Raw genomic sequence first — 14,218 nt, 5'->3', positions numbered from 1 at the left:
GTCCTTGGGTCCGGGCCACCCACATGGAGACTGAGATGGGGTTCCTGGCTTCCGCTAGCACAGACCTGCTGTTGCACCCATATGGGGAATGAACCAGTAGCTAGAAGGTATCTTTTAACTGTCTGTCCCTATCTCTGTCACCCTTTCAAATAAATAAATAACTCCAACAACAACAACAACAACGGGAGAGGGTGGGAAGAGGAGAACAGATGAGACCAAACTGGCCATGCATTATAAGAACTGAAATTAACATGGACAAGAGGTCCAGGGATTGTCATGAACGCATTATTCTTTCTTCTGTTCTGTGTTTGAACTTGTATATGTGACACAGCGTGCATACACGTATGATCAGCTGGCAAATGCAGACAGTGCAGAGTCAAAAACACAGCCCTGACAAAACAAAGCCGAGACAGTAAAGCGAGGAGGCAACCGTCTCGGACAGAACCCAGCGATCAGCGATAGAACCTCTTCCATCTTCCACGTGGAAGCCTGGCTCCCCGACTCAATTCATACGTGCTCGCGGCTCCAGAGCAGGCTCACGCTCCCGCGCGGGTTACCTGGGCGGGCTTCTCCTGAAGAAACTGAACTTCTCCGTCCTGAAGAAAGGTAAGAAACCGAGGGATAATGTGTTCCAGGAATGTGGAATACTGAGGCGAGGACGTCACGTTCTGATGGGGAAAAGACAAGAAAGCCCTGTCGTCAGTTCTGTGTTCTTATTTGTACTTCAAATTCACACATGAGCTCCAAGGAACAGAAAGCTTCTGCAGAGTCAGCAGTAATCCAGAATTTCTGCGGTAACAGTTTCAGACAAATCAGGACAACTGCTGCTTTCGACATCCAATTTGGGGGAGCCGGTACTGCGGCGTAGTAGGCTAAGCCTCCGCCTGCTGTGCCGGCATCCCATATGGCATGAGTTCAAGAGCCAGCTGCTCCCCTTCCAATCCAGCTCCGTGTTAATGCACCTGGGAAAGCAGCAGAAGATGGACTAAGTCCTCGGGCCCCTGCACCCACGTGGGTGACCCGGAAGAAGCTCCTGGCTCCTGGCTCCTGACTCCAGCTGGGGTCCTCCCCAGCTGCTGCAGCCATTTGGAGAACGAACCGCCAAATAGAAGCTCACTCTCTGTCTCTCTCTAACTCTGCCTTTCAAATAAGTAAAAAATAAATCTTAAAAAAAAAAAAAAAGAATCCACCCAGATTGGAAGCGATCTATCACATAAGGTAATCTTCCAAGAAGACTCTAAAAAGAAAGGGACAGAGAAACAAGGCACAAGTCAGGAGAGCAGGCAGTGCCACAGTCAGGGACAGAAACCAGCGCAAGCCCTGGGGCTCTGTGCAAGAGGGGCAGCCCCGGAGCTGTGCGCTATCTCCACCGCTCCTCCTCCTGGAGACCCTGTTTGTCATCTTCCACCCCTGAAGCCTAAGGCCTCTTACGAAACACCACATCCAAGGATGACAGGGCAGCAGTCCTGCCGCCGGATCACTCACTGCAGGCCAGGTTAGCAAGTCACGCGCACCTGCACCACAGCCCATGCGAACCACGGACTACAAAGTCCCACATTCCTCCGATGACAAAGATTCATTCGCGAAGCCGCCCTGTTTCCCTGCAAGTGACTGCACGGAGCCACCAGCTTTTGGAGACAATGAATTTTTCATGTCATTTCCAACATCAGGCTTCTTTACCTAACAACCACTTAGCCCAGAATTCTATCCCTAAGCAGTTTAGTGAAATGAATCTGTAATGCTACTAAAATCATCAGGAATTTTTTTTACCCCCATTCACTTCATTTAAAGATTTTTTTGGGGTAAGAATGGAAGTAAATTAAAACTGCCTACTTATGGTCAGTTAATTATTTGACGATCTCATTCATCTGAGTTTCAGTTAAGGTAAATGTTGACATCACAGACTTCAAAAGCCATTATTTGGAAAAGCCCCAAGCATACCACTCACTTCCATTCATATTAATATAATCAATGCATCTGAGACCAGAGCCAAGAACTGACTTGCTATCTGCCAGAAACTACAATGGAGATTAAGTCTCGGATGCCACTCGGCAGGGGCCACACCCTTGGTCCCGATCGCCCCGGGCCGTGTGCTTGCTCCTGCGGTCACAGGCTGCCCCAGGACCTCAGCCTCTCTGGGTTCTTGCACAGCAGGAGCAGGCGTACCCTCTTACATACTTTCAACAGCTTGCTGGAGCAGCCCGGGCAGAAGAGGAGGCTCTGCAGCAACATCTGTTATCTCAGGATTTTGTTTTTCCAGCTAACCTCAGGACAAGCCCTTGAAAATGTCCATTTGAAAACAACAACAACAACAACAAAAACAGGAGTCTGTGTTTTGATGGAAAGGGATAAGCCACCAGTTGCGACACCATTCCCTACTGGAACACTGGTTCACGTCCTGGCTGCTCCACTTCCAATCCAGCTCCCTGCTAATGCGCCTGGGAAAGCAGCAGGTGATGGCCCAAGTACCTGGGCCCCTGCACCCACACGGGAGACCCGAAGAAGCACCTGGCTGCTGGCTTCACCCTGGCCCAGCTCTGGCCATTGCAGCCATTTGGGGAGTGAACCAGCAGATGGAAAGTTCTGTCTCTCCCTCTCTTTGCTTTTCAAATAAATCAGTCAATGTAAAACACAAACAAAACCTGAAACACTGTCTATGAGAGTATCTGACTCAATCTCACTAGCATTGACCTAATGTTTATGAATTCAAAAAACCATGCAGAGGCTAGGAAACATTTTATCGGGTGAACCAATCTTACTCTGTGGGAAAGGTTTTATCTTCCCCATGTTAAAATAAGAAAGGCGGGGCTGCCACTGTGGTGTGGCATCTGCCTGCAGCGCCAGCATCCCATATGAGCACCGGTTCCTGTCCCAGCTGCCCCTCTTCCTTCCAGTACAGCTCTCTGCTGTGGCCTGGGAGTGCAGTGGAGGATGGCCCAAGTGCTTGGGCCCTGCACCCATGGGAGACCCAGAGGAAGCTCCTGGCTTTGTATCAGCTCAGCTCTTGCCATTGCTGACATTTGGCGAGTGAACCAGCGGATGGAAGACCTTTCTGTCTGTCTCTCCCTCCCGTCTCTCACTCTGCCTCTCAAATAGTCTTTAAATAAATAAGAAACGCAACTTCCTCATCTATGAAGCTAACTGGAACCAGAAGAACCTTCAAGGTGTGCCAATTACGAGATATATCTTTTCAGGTGTGGGACAAGGAACCCAACAAGATCCTGATTTCAGATTCCCGCGGGCACGTTCACGGGGTGAGCGAGGGTCACCAGGGCTCTCCGCCTGTGCGGTTTCCTGACAGGCGCGGCAGGCTGGGTGCAAGCAGAGCAGAAGCCTGCTGCTCTGAGGAAACACAACAGAACTCAAGCAGCTGCAGGGGCTGGAAGGGGCAGGGCACAGGGTGCTGGGACATCCTCCTGTGGCTTCCCCAGGCCTCGGCTGGGGGCCGGGCTGCACAGACAGGGGCAACAGCGCAGCCCTCCCTAGAGCCCGCCAGAGAGCGGCAGCTTTAGGATCGCAAGACAACAAAGACAGGAGGAGACAGAGCACCGTGAGCCTGCTGCAGTGCAGAGCCAGGCAGAGTGCAAAGCTCTCCTCCACACCTTGATGACAACCCAGGCACCACGCAACCCGGGGCAAGGACCATGACGCCAGCTCCCAAAGCCCCAACTCGGCGTCTGGCGAGCACGGAGGCTGGATCCCCCAAGTCAGAGGGACGCTTTCCAAAGATCTCCCCACACAAGACATAAAGCCAAGTTCAGTGAGATAAGTTAGCAAATGAAGTGCCTAGGACAACAAATCTATCGACACTCTTCAGAGAGAATGGAACAGAGGCCTGCGGCCTGCACTGTAACACAGCGGGTTAAGCTGCCGCCTGCGACACCGGCATCGCATACGGGCGCCACTTACTGTCCTGGCAGCTCCACCTCAGATCCAGCTCCCCGCTAATGCACCTGGGAAAGCAGCTGAAGATGGCCCAAGATTGGCACCCACGTAGAAAGGGTGAAGCTCTTGATTTTGACCTGCCCCAGTCCTGGCTGTTGAGACCACCTGGTAGAGAACCAGCCTTTCAAATAAATAAATAAATCTTAAAAAAAAAAAAAATACACAGAATCTGGGCCAGCACTGTGGTGTAGTAGGTTAAGCATCTGCCTGCAGCATCAGCATCCCATATGGATGCCAGTTCAAGTCCCAGCTGCTCCACTTCCTATCCAGCTCTCTGCTATGGCCTGGGAAAGCAGTAGAAGATGGCCCAAGTCCTTGGGCCCCTGCACCCGTGTGGGAGACCCAGAAAAAGCTCCAGGCTCCCAGTTTCAGATCAGCTCAGCTCTGGCCATTACAGCCATTTGGGGTGTGAACCAGTGGACCCACGACCTCTCTGTCTGTAACTATGCCTTCAGTTAAAAAAAAATATCAACAGAATCCTTCCAACATTTTACACATAACGTCCTCTGCATAATCAAAACTTACTAGATAAGCAGAGCAACAGGATCATGTGACCCACAGCCAACAGAAATGAACTCCCAGACAGTCCAAATGATGTCACGCTCAAAAAGCAACAGAACAGGACTTAATCAGTGAACGCATAGGGATCTGCAGAGAAATGAGATCTATAAAGACTCAAGTGGAAATTCTAGAACTCTGAGTACAATAACCAAAATGTTTAAATACAAAAAATGAAGTGAAAATAAATTGTAAACCCCAGCAGACTGGAAACGACAGAACAGTAGCCAGTGAAGCCGAAGGCTGATGGAGAGAATTATCCAGTCAAAAAGAACAAACGGGAAAAAAGACAAGACAGAACGAGCATTGTCTGAGGGACCTGGGAGAGGACACCAAATCGCAGACTGTGAGGCCCAGAGGTCACACAGGTCCTGGGCAGTAGCAGAGCCAGCCACATCGGCCTTCAGGTTACCCCATGGCAACACAGGACCTGCAACCCTACAGCATGAGCAGGGGCCTGAAGACACCACAGGTTTCAAATAGGGGAAAATGTTACAACCACCACAAATGCAGCATTTTCCAACAGGGTTTGGGGTTCGTCCACACTAGCGTGGAAAGGATGGACAACGTGACACACAGATTTTCATGTGTCGGTTCTAAAATACAAAACAGAACGAAATACAATGCAGGAACTTCGCAGTTATTACTTAAAAGACTGACGGAGCAGCAGTAGGCAAACACGTAGGAAAACTGACCTCAAAATGAAAAACATAAAACATAGAGCTCATACCTCAAAATTTTCACTAACTTCTTGCATCATTTTTAGCTTCGTTTCATCAGCTGTAAATGGCAAAGCAAACCATCAGGTAAGTGAAATTAGACGAAGGACGTCCCCGAATGACTGGATTTAACCCTCTTCGAGAAGCAATCAGATCTTATCAGTTTGACTGTCATGGCCCAACAGAAGGCACACAGCTAGTTCCCTATAACCAGACACACACGCATAGCCAGACACACGGGGAGCGCACAGACAAGGACGGCCACGGACAGACACACACACACACACACACACACACGTGCCTCTTTGGGGATCCAGCCAGTGTGGCTCATCATTTTGCTTCTCCATCAAGTACAGAACAAACAAGGATAAAACTCCTGCTTGCTACCTCCAACACCGCATCATCTGAACAGAGACAAGTCAGTGACAGGGAGGCACTTCCACTCACGTGTATTTACATCCGTGAGAGCCGCCACAAACTGAAGGTATTTTTTCATCAGAGTGGTTTGGTCAACCACAGTGGCCCCTTGTGTTGCAACGAACGCCATTTTTCCTTTGAGCTGGTTTACGTCTCAGGAGAAAGGTATTGGGCCCATCAGCTCACCCGGCCTGCGAAGAGGAGTGGACGGTTAACACCTAGCAAGGGCACAGACGCACACTCACTGGGCCAATTGTCTCCAACACTGCCACAGGAATCCAGAACGTAACAGTATCCCCTCTGCCTTTTTTTTTTTTTAATGTAAAATCTATGCAAATCCACTTCATCTACTGATTCCCGAACATGATTCTTGGACACAAATGCTCTTCTTTCCTACTCTTTTTCCTTCCTCCCCTGAGCCAGGGGCTGGCAAACACCTCCCGTAAAAAGCCAGATGGTAAACACTGACGCCTCTGTGTGGCCACGGCGTCTCTGACACAGCCCCTCCACTCCGCCGCAGTCACACAGCAGAGGCAACAAGTGAACGAACTGGCAAAGTTGTGTCCCGGGGAAGCTTGACGAGTGTCATTCTCATCCATCAGAAAACACTGTTCGTCTTGTTTCTTTCCCGCAACCATTAAAAATACACAAACATGTCCATTCACGGGTCGCCTGAAGACAGACAAGGTTGGATTCGGCCTCACTGCACTCTGCGACCTCTGCCCTGGTGATCTGCTCTCAAGCTTCACCGTGCATTAGAATCACCGGGAGCTGGGAGCAGCCGGCAGTGTGTGCAGCCGCCGCCTGCAACGCTAGCACCGCACACGGGCGCCCATGTGAGTCCTGGCTGCTCCACTTCTGATCCAGCTCCCGGCTAATGCGCCAAGGAAAGCACAGAGGAGTGCCCAAGTGGTTGGGTCCCTGCCACCCATGTGGGAGCCCAGGACGGAGTTCCAACTCCTGGCTTGGGCCTGGCCCAGCCCTGCCCATTGTGGCCAACAGTGGATGGAAGATCTTTCTCGCTGTCTTTCCCTCTGTATAATTTTATGCCTTTCAAATAAATAAATAAACATTTAAAAAAAAAAAAAAGCAGGTGCCAAAAGGTGGACTTGGAAGCATCACTCTGGAAACTCTGAATGCTGTGTTGTTGTTTTTTTGGTTTTTTTTTTTACGGCGGGCGCGCTAAACACTCCGCGAGCGAACCCTCGCTTCCTGAAGCACCAAAGTGACCACACTCTGAGGACTGCTGCCCCAAGCCCACACACAGAAGCAGGCTTGGTTTCTGTTTCAAGATCTGTCGGGGCAGAGCTGTGGCACAGCGGCTAAAGCCACCACCTTGGGACACCGGCGTTCGCATCCCGGCTGCTCCACTTCCGATCCACTGCTTTTCCAGCGAACGCACCTGGGAAAGCAGTGGAAGGAGGCCCAAGTGCTCAGGCCCCTGCACCCGTGTGGGAGACGGGGATGCAGCTCCTGGCTCCCACCTGGCCCAGCACTGCGGGTGAACCAGCGGATGGAAGACCTCTGTCTCTCCTCGCTCTTTCAAATAAATAAATAAACCTTAAAAAAAAAAAAAAAAAAAAAACAGAACCTTCAATGAAAGTGCATCCAGGAGCCAGCCAGCCTCCTTTACGTGATTCCACTGAGCGTAAGAAAAGTGGCTTCCACACCTTTCCCGCACTACAGGACCCGCTCCCCCGCAGCCGACACTGGTGGGGGGGGGGAGGGCAGGGAACCTGCGGGCCACTCTTGCAGGGTGCCCACGGCAGTTCACGCCCCGACCCTCTGGTCCTGGGTGTCCCTTCCAGGTTGCGCCCTCCTGCCCAAACACCCCCAAGACCACTCCCCCCTCCCCGGGGCCCCAGGAAACAGGGTCGCACCCTCCGCCCAAACACCCCCCATGACCACTCCCCATCAGCATCTCCCAGAAGCCCCAGGATGCAGGGTCGCGCCCTCCACCCAAACACCCCCCATGACCACTCCCCATCTGCATCCTTGGGGCCCCAGGATGCAGGGTCCTGCCCTCCGCCCAAACACCCCCCAAGACCACTCCCCATCCGCATCCCCCGGGGCCCCAGGACGCAGGGTCGCGCCCTCCACCCAAACACCCCCCAAGACCACTCCCCATCCGCATCCCCCGGGACCCCAGGACGCAGGGTCGCGCCCTCCACCCAAACACCCCCCAAGGCCACCCCCCAAGACCACTCCCCATCCGCATCCCCCGGGGCCCCAGGACGCAGGGTCCTGCCCTCCACCCAAACACCCCCCAAGACCACTCCCCCTCCGCATCCCCCGGGACCCCAGGACGCAGGGTCGCGCCCTCCACCCAAACACCCCCCAAGGCCACCCCCCAAGACCACTCCCCATCCGCATCCCCCGGGGCCCCAGGATGCAGGGTCAGGCCCTCCACCCAAACACCCCCAAGACCACTCCCCCATCCGCATCTCCCAGAAGCCCCCGCTTCGGCCCCGCCTCGGCTCTTTAAAGCCCTCCGGAAGCCGCCAACTCTGCCCGGGGGCCCCGCAGGGCCTGGGGACTGCGGCGGCGGCCTCTAACGAGGGGACTCATCCCAGCCCGCCCGTCCGTCCGGAACCGGCTCCGAGGGCCGCCGGCGAGCCCGCCAGTCTCGGCCCTGCGGGGAAGGCCGGGGCCGGCACCGGGGGCAAACGGCCCCGCCGCCCTCGATCCGCCGCGCCCGGCCTGAGGCGGCGCCGCCGGGCCAGCGGGGGCGCTGTCGGCGCCGCTACCTGGGTTCCGCGCGCCGGGCCCCTGCGTGGACAACGGGCGGTGCCAGGCTGGCCGGGGTGGCCAGACGCGGCCCCAAGCCCTCGCCCGATCAGTCCGGCCGCAAACGGCCCTCCGGGTCGCTCCTTTTGTCGCCGACTCCGGGCTCTCTGCGACCGCCTCCCGGGCCGCGCTACGGCGAGCGCCGAGGGACAATCCCCGCGCCCGCGCGCTGCCCTGCGCGTCTCCCGCCGCTTCCTCTCAGCCCGGCCCGGGGGCGGGCGGAGGTCCTAGGGCCGCAGCCGACCCCGGCCTCTTCCCGCCCCCACCCTCGAGGCGGGTGGGCTCCAGCGACGGGGCGTGCGGGTACCCGGAGCGCCCGCAGCCCCCCTTTTCGCGAAGCCGCGGCGCGGAAGAGCCCTCACCGCCCTGAGATGGACGCGTGCGCCTCCCGGTGCCGTTCGGCCGCCCACCCGCGCTTACCTGGCCCTCCGCAGCCGGACCCCCGCGGCCCCCCCCCCAGCGAAGCCCGCGCTGCGGCGCGCAGTCCCGCCCCCGCTTAAAGCGGCTGCGCCAGCCGAGCGAGAAATAGGCCCCGGCGCGCCGCCCCCAAGTGGGTGCGGCCTGGGCGGGCGGCGGGAACGGGGAGGGGCGTGTGCGGCCCGCGTGGGCTCGCCCGCACACCTGGGCCGGGGTCCGCAGGTGCTGGGGTTCCTCGGGCGCCTTCTGCCCTCCCGGGGGCCTTCCCGGGCTGGCGGCGGCGGTCAGGCCCGGGGTGGAGGCCTCGGATGGGACGGAGTGGGGCGGGGTCTCTCCCGCCCGCCCGCCCCCTGCCTGGGGTCGAGGAGGAAGGAGCCTTAAGAAGTGTGGAGACCCTGTTGGTGAAGGCAGGCTTGGGCGCTCTGCCTGGAGGTGGCGGCAGGACCGCCTTCCATCCGCTCCTGCTCCTACCTGGCGGGCAGGTGCCGTCCTCTGAGAACAGAGCCGACCCAGAGAGGACAGTCCTGTGGGCTGCTCCTGGCAACCTGAGGCCTCGGTGTTAAGTGCACAGAGCGCCGAGCCACGCCTTTGCCTCGCCTTGGTGCACGCCCCTTGCTGTCTGCCCCACCCTGAACCCATCGCCCTTAATCCTCCGGGATCCTGTGCTGTCACGCCCCATAGCTAGGTTTCACAGTGCAGCGAGCAAGGCTGGCCACGCCTGCAGGTACCCCGGAGGGCATTGCCAGCTCCTAACTAGCCCCTCAAAGGTAGGAACGTGAGTGGGCGTCTTCAGCGCCAGCGACTCGCGCCCTGGTTCTTGTCCCGGCTACTCCACTGCCAATCCAGCTTCCTGATAGCGTGCACCTGGGGAGGCAGCACACGGTGGCTCAAGCTACCTGGGTCCCCGTCACCTCCTTGGGAGACCAGGTGATGGGAGTTCCCGGCTCCCCACTTCCACCAGGTTCCCCACTTCCACCAGGCCCGGTCCTGGCTGTTGCAGATGTTTGAGGAGTGAACCAGTGGGTGGAAGATCTCTCTCTCAAATAAACATAAAATGCAAAACCCTCCAAGCGAGGGGGCGTGGACTCCTCCTCAAGTGGCCCTGCTTAGCGCCCCAAATTTCCTGCATTCACCATGTCCGTTGTCCCTCCTAGACCGGGAGCTCTTTTTGTCTTGGTTCACCAACGAGTGCCATCACCGGTTTCAAACACCTCTGTCTGCTGCAGGCCAGACAGCAGAAATGCATTCGGGACACCTCTGAGGGCTGGTGCTCTAATACAGGTGCCAGCCGGAGGAGGCAGCCTTCATTCTGAGGCCTTTGACCCAAGGTGGGGACCAGGCAATGTGAAACAGTTATCTGCAGGGAGCCCTTTGTTGGAGGATATTCCTGGAGGCTGTCTTGCAACATTGTATCCAGAGGAGGCTAGCGGTCTCAGAAAAGGAAAGCTGCAGGAGACCAGACCGGATCAGACAGTTTTGAAAATACAATGTATGAAGATGGGTGATGTCTGAGCCTGGAGCAGGAGGGCATCTACATGTACCCCCCCACACGCGTACATCTTGTCTGAACCTTGGACTTACCCCTGACCTCCTGGCAAGGGCCGGCACTGTGGCACAGCGGGTAAAGCGGCCATCTGCAGTGCTGGCATCCCATATGGGCACCGGTTTGAGTCCCAGCTGCTGCTGCTCCACTTCCAATCCAGCTCTCTGCTTATGCCCCCTGGGAAGGCAGCAGAAGATGGCCCAACTGCTTGGCCCCTGCACCCATGTGGGGAGCCCAGAGGAAGCTTCAGTCTGGCCCAGCCCTGGCCATTGCAGCCATTTGGGAAGTGAACCAATGGATGGAAGATCTCTCTCTCTCTCTCTCTCTCTCTCTCTCTCTCTCTCTTTCAAATAAGTAAATAAATCTTTTTTAAAAATTAGGCTGCTGCTTTGGGGAATTGTGCCTTCCCACTGCCTCCTCTACTTGCACAAATCCAGTTTCCTCTGAGCCACACCCACTTGAGGCTGATGAGGTGACATGCAAACCTCCCCCATCCACTGACAGTCCCTTCCCTTAGCTTGCAGGTGGTCACCATCTGGCCTCTTGGTGGTGGGCGCCTGGGGGAGGGAGGGACTTCTGGTCCCTTCCTCTTCTTAACAAGGAGAGCAGTTCTGCAGGCCTGGGTCTACCCTTATGACCTCATTTAACTGACAAATTATCTCTTTAAAGTCTCTCTCTAAATATAGTCCACACTGGAGGGGAGGACTTTAAGCATGAATTTGCTGGGGGTAGGGCAGAAACACAACTCAGTGTGTGACATATTTAATATGCAAATGAACAAATGAGTACTTTGTCTGGAACAGGGCTCTCCACTGGACTAGGGTCAGCTGGAGCAGGAACAGGAGGCTGTTGCTCAGAGGAATGGATAAAGAAAATGTGGTGTACGCACACAATGGGGAGGACACCATGTTGAGTGAAATAAGCCAGACCCACAAAGATAAATACTGCATGATCTCCCTTTTTTTTTTTTTTTTTTTTGACAGGCAGAGTGGACAGTGAGAGAGAGAGACAGAGAGAAAGGTCTTCCTTTGCCGTTGGTTCACCCTCCAATGGCCGCCGCGGCCGGCGCGCTGCGGCCGGCGCACCGCGCTGATCCGATGGCAGGAGCCAGGAGCCAGGTGCTTTTCCTGGTCTCCCATGGGGTGCAGGGCCCAAGCACCTGGGCCATCCTCCACTGCACTCCCTGGCCACAGCAGAGGGCTGGCCTGGAAGAGGGACAACCGGGACAGAATCCGGAGCCCCGACCGGGACTAGAACCCGGTGTGCCGGCGCCGCTAGGCGGAGGATTAGCCTAGTGAGCCGCGGCGCCGGCCTTGATCTCCCTTATACGTGAGAGCTAAAGTTTAAAAAAAAAAAAAAAAACAATCAAAAGGGGCTGGCACTGTAGTGTAGCAGGTAAAGCTGCCACCTGCCTGTGACATCAGCATCCCATATGGACACCAGTTGAGTCCTGGCTGCTCCACTTCCAATCCACCTCCCTGCTCATGCACCTGGGAAGGCAGCAGAAGATGGCCCAAGTGCTTGGACCCCTGCCATCCAGGCTCCTGGCTTCAGCTTGGCCCAGCCCTGGCTGTTGCTGCCATTGGGAGGTGAACCAACAGATGGAAGAGTTCTCTCTGTCTCTATCTCGCAGCCTTTCAAATAAACTAAAAATACATTTTAAAACTTTTTTTTTTTTTTAATTTACCATCTTGGGGCTGGTGCTGTGGCTTAGCAGGTAAGGCTGCTGCCTGCAGTGTCAGTATCCCATATGGGTGCTGGTTCAAGTCCTGGCTGCTCCATTTCCCATCCAGCTCTCTGCTATGGCCTGGGACAGCAGTAGAAGATGACCCAATGACTTGGGCTCGTGTAGGAGACCTGGAGAAAGCTCCTGGCTCCTGGCTTCAGATAGGCACAGCTCCGGCCATTGCAGTCAATTGGGGAGTGAACCAGCGGCTGGAAGACATTTCTCTCTCTGCCTTTCCTCTCTTTCTTTGTAACTCTGACTTTCAAATAAATAAATAATAAATCTTAAAAAAATTACCATCTTAATTGTTTTCTTTAAAAACCCACTCTGATGGGCATGAACAATCTGCAGGGGTTTCCCCACCGAGGGCTGAGGGGGGCACCAGGCCTCTGCCTGATTTTTGCTTGTCATTGTTATTTTTTAAACTACTGATTTATTTTATATTTTTTCGACTTGGTATTTTATTCATTCATCTTATTTCAAACTTACATTCTAGTCAAAGGCTTAATGGCTCTACTAAATAAAAACTTCAACAAACAAAAAGCAAGAAGACCAGCAGGAAGATAGGCAAGGGCTAGGGACAGTAATACAATGAAGGCTTTGACCTCACTCAGGATAGGATTGACAGCCACCTGGAGGCCAGGCCCCCCTCCACTGCCCCCTGGTGGCCAGGAGTCCTGCTTGCCTTTACCTTACCCTGTCTTCCTCAGGCTGGCTCTGGGAGCTTGCTCCTGCCTAGAGCATTCCCCAAGCATGAATTTCTTTTAAAATATTTATTTATTTATTTGAAAGGCAGAGTTACAGAAAAAGGAGAGACAGAGAGATTGTTCATCCGCTGGTTCACTCCCCCAGATGATTGCAACAGCCAGCATTGTGCCAGGCCCAAGCTAGGAGCCAGGAGCTTCATCCAGGTCTCCCAAATGAGTAGCAGGGACCCAAACACTTGGGTCATTTTTCACTGCTCTTTCAAGGCCATTAGCCAGGAGCTGGATCGAAGGTGGAGCAGCCGGGACTCGAACCTGTGCCCTTATGGGACGGCGGCACTGCAGGAAGGGGCTTTGCCTACTATGCCACAACACCCCCAAGCATGAGTGAACAGCCCTGCACCGGATGCTCCCACGACGTCTTGTGGAGAGAGGGGAAAGCTCTTACCGATCACTTGCATATTCATCATATGCTGAAATGGAATTTTGAATATCTTGAGCCTACTAGAGCATTATAATTGATCTCACCTGCTTCTTTTTTTCAAATGTGGCCAAAAGGAACTTTAAAAAGTTATATCCATGGCTTGAATTATATTTCTTTTTTTAAATAGGGATTTATTTATTTATTTGAAAGGAACAGTTATAGAGGAGAGGAGAAAGAGAGATCTTCCATTTGCGGGTTCACTTCCCAAATGGCAGCAATGGCCAGGATCGGTCCTGGCCAAAGCCAGGAGCCTGGAGCTCCATTAGGGTCTCCCACGTGGGTGGCAGGGGCCCAGGTACTCGGTGCATTAGCAGGAAGCTGGATGGAGAGCAGAGAAGCCGGGACTCCAGCTGCGGCTCCTATGGGATGCCGGCTGTGGAAGGGGGATTAACCCAGTGCACCAACCACTACCAATCGGCCTTCAGATAAAGCACTTGACTATTTGAAACTCTGTAACTGACCCTTTTAATTTCTTCTCGGGCACATTAAACGCCAGACACACAGGCAAAGCTCTCCACACCCCACAGAGACAACCAACACAAGCTCACGCCGGCTGCATACTGAGCACTGTCCCCTGGTGGTCTTTGCCGGAACCTGCTGGGGCTTGGATTCACACATATGAGCCTCATGCTAAAGGAAAAAGGGGAGGTGAGGCAGAGAGAGGAAAGTGGCTTTTCCAAGGCCGAGTAACACTCCGAGGGAAACAAAGTGTCCAACTCCTAGGCCTGCTATTCCTCACCACTGTGGTGGAAGATGGGGAGGAGGGGTGACATCTGGCCAGCCCCCTAAGGGGCTCATTCAACTCTGTTTCCTCTCCATTGCCACGAGAAAGCAGTGGGGGGCCACCCTCAGGGGAGCCCACCGCTGTCCCAGAGACAGGAGCCATGCCCTTAGCAGGTCAGGTGGACCTGCTTGTGG

At 54.7% G+C, this 14,218-nt stretch overlaps 1 protein-coding gene and 1 non-coding gene across 19 annotated transcripts in view; both read right to left on the bottom strand.

Moving 5' to 3' along the window:
- TRRAP (transformation/transcription domain associated protein) overlaps positions 1-9,448 on the bottom strand; it is a 113,142-nt gene extending 103,694 nt beyond the window's left edge. For 14 of the 18 annotated variants that reach the window (XM_089320860.1, XM_089320870.1, XM_089320868.1 and 11 more), the window contains exons 1-4: positions 8,387-8,570; positions 5,670-5,830; positions 5,234-5,283; positions 558-668 (exon numbers count right to left, since the gene is read on the bottom strand). In XM_089320860.1, coding sequence (XP_089176986.1) covers positions 558-668; positions 5,234-5,283; positions 5,670-5,769 — 261 coding nt within the window. In that variant the 5' untranslated portion in view covers positions 5,770-5,830; positions 8,387-8,570. The other 4 variants (XM_089320861.1, XM_089320862.1, XM_089320864.1 and 1 more) reach the window with 4 other exon arrangements.
- LOC127491513 (small nucleolar RNA ZL1) lies at positions 5,365-5,567 on the bottom strand. Its single transcript, XR_007920232.3, has one exon. It is a non-coding gene; the product is annotated as a small nucleolar RNA ZL1 (small nucleolar RNA).
- Positions 9,449-14,218: the final 4,770 nt, after the last annotated feature.

The sequence above is a fragment of the Oryctolagus cuniculus genome, chromosome 19 (genome assembly GCF_051225735.1).
Source record: "Oryctolagus cuniculus isolate XC-2025 breed Fujian yellow rabbit chromosome 19, ASM5122573v1, whole genome shotgun sequence".
NCBI lineage: Eukaryota > Metazoa > Chordata > Mammalia > Lagomorpha > Leporidae > Oryctolagus > Oryctolagus cuniculus.
This window is presented reverse-complemented; position numbering and strand designations above follow the sequence as displayed.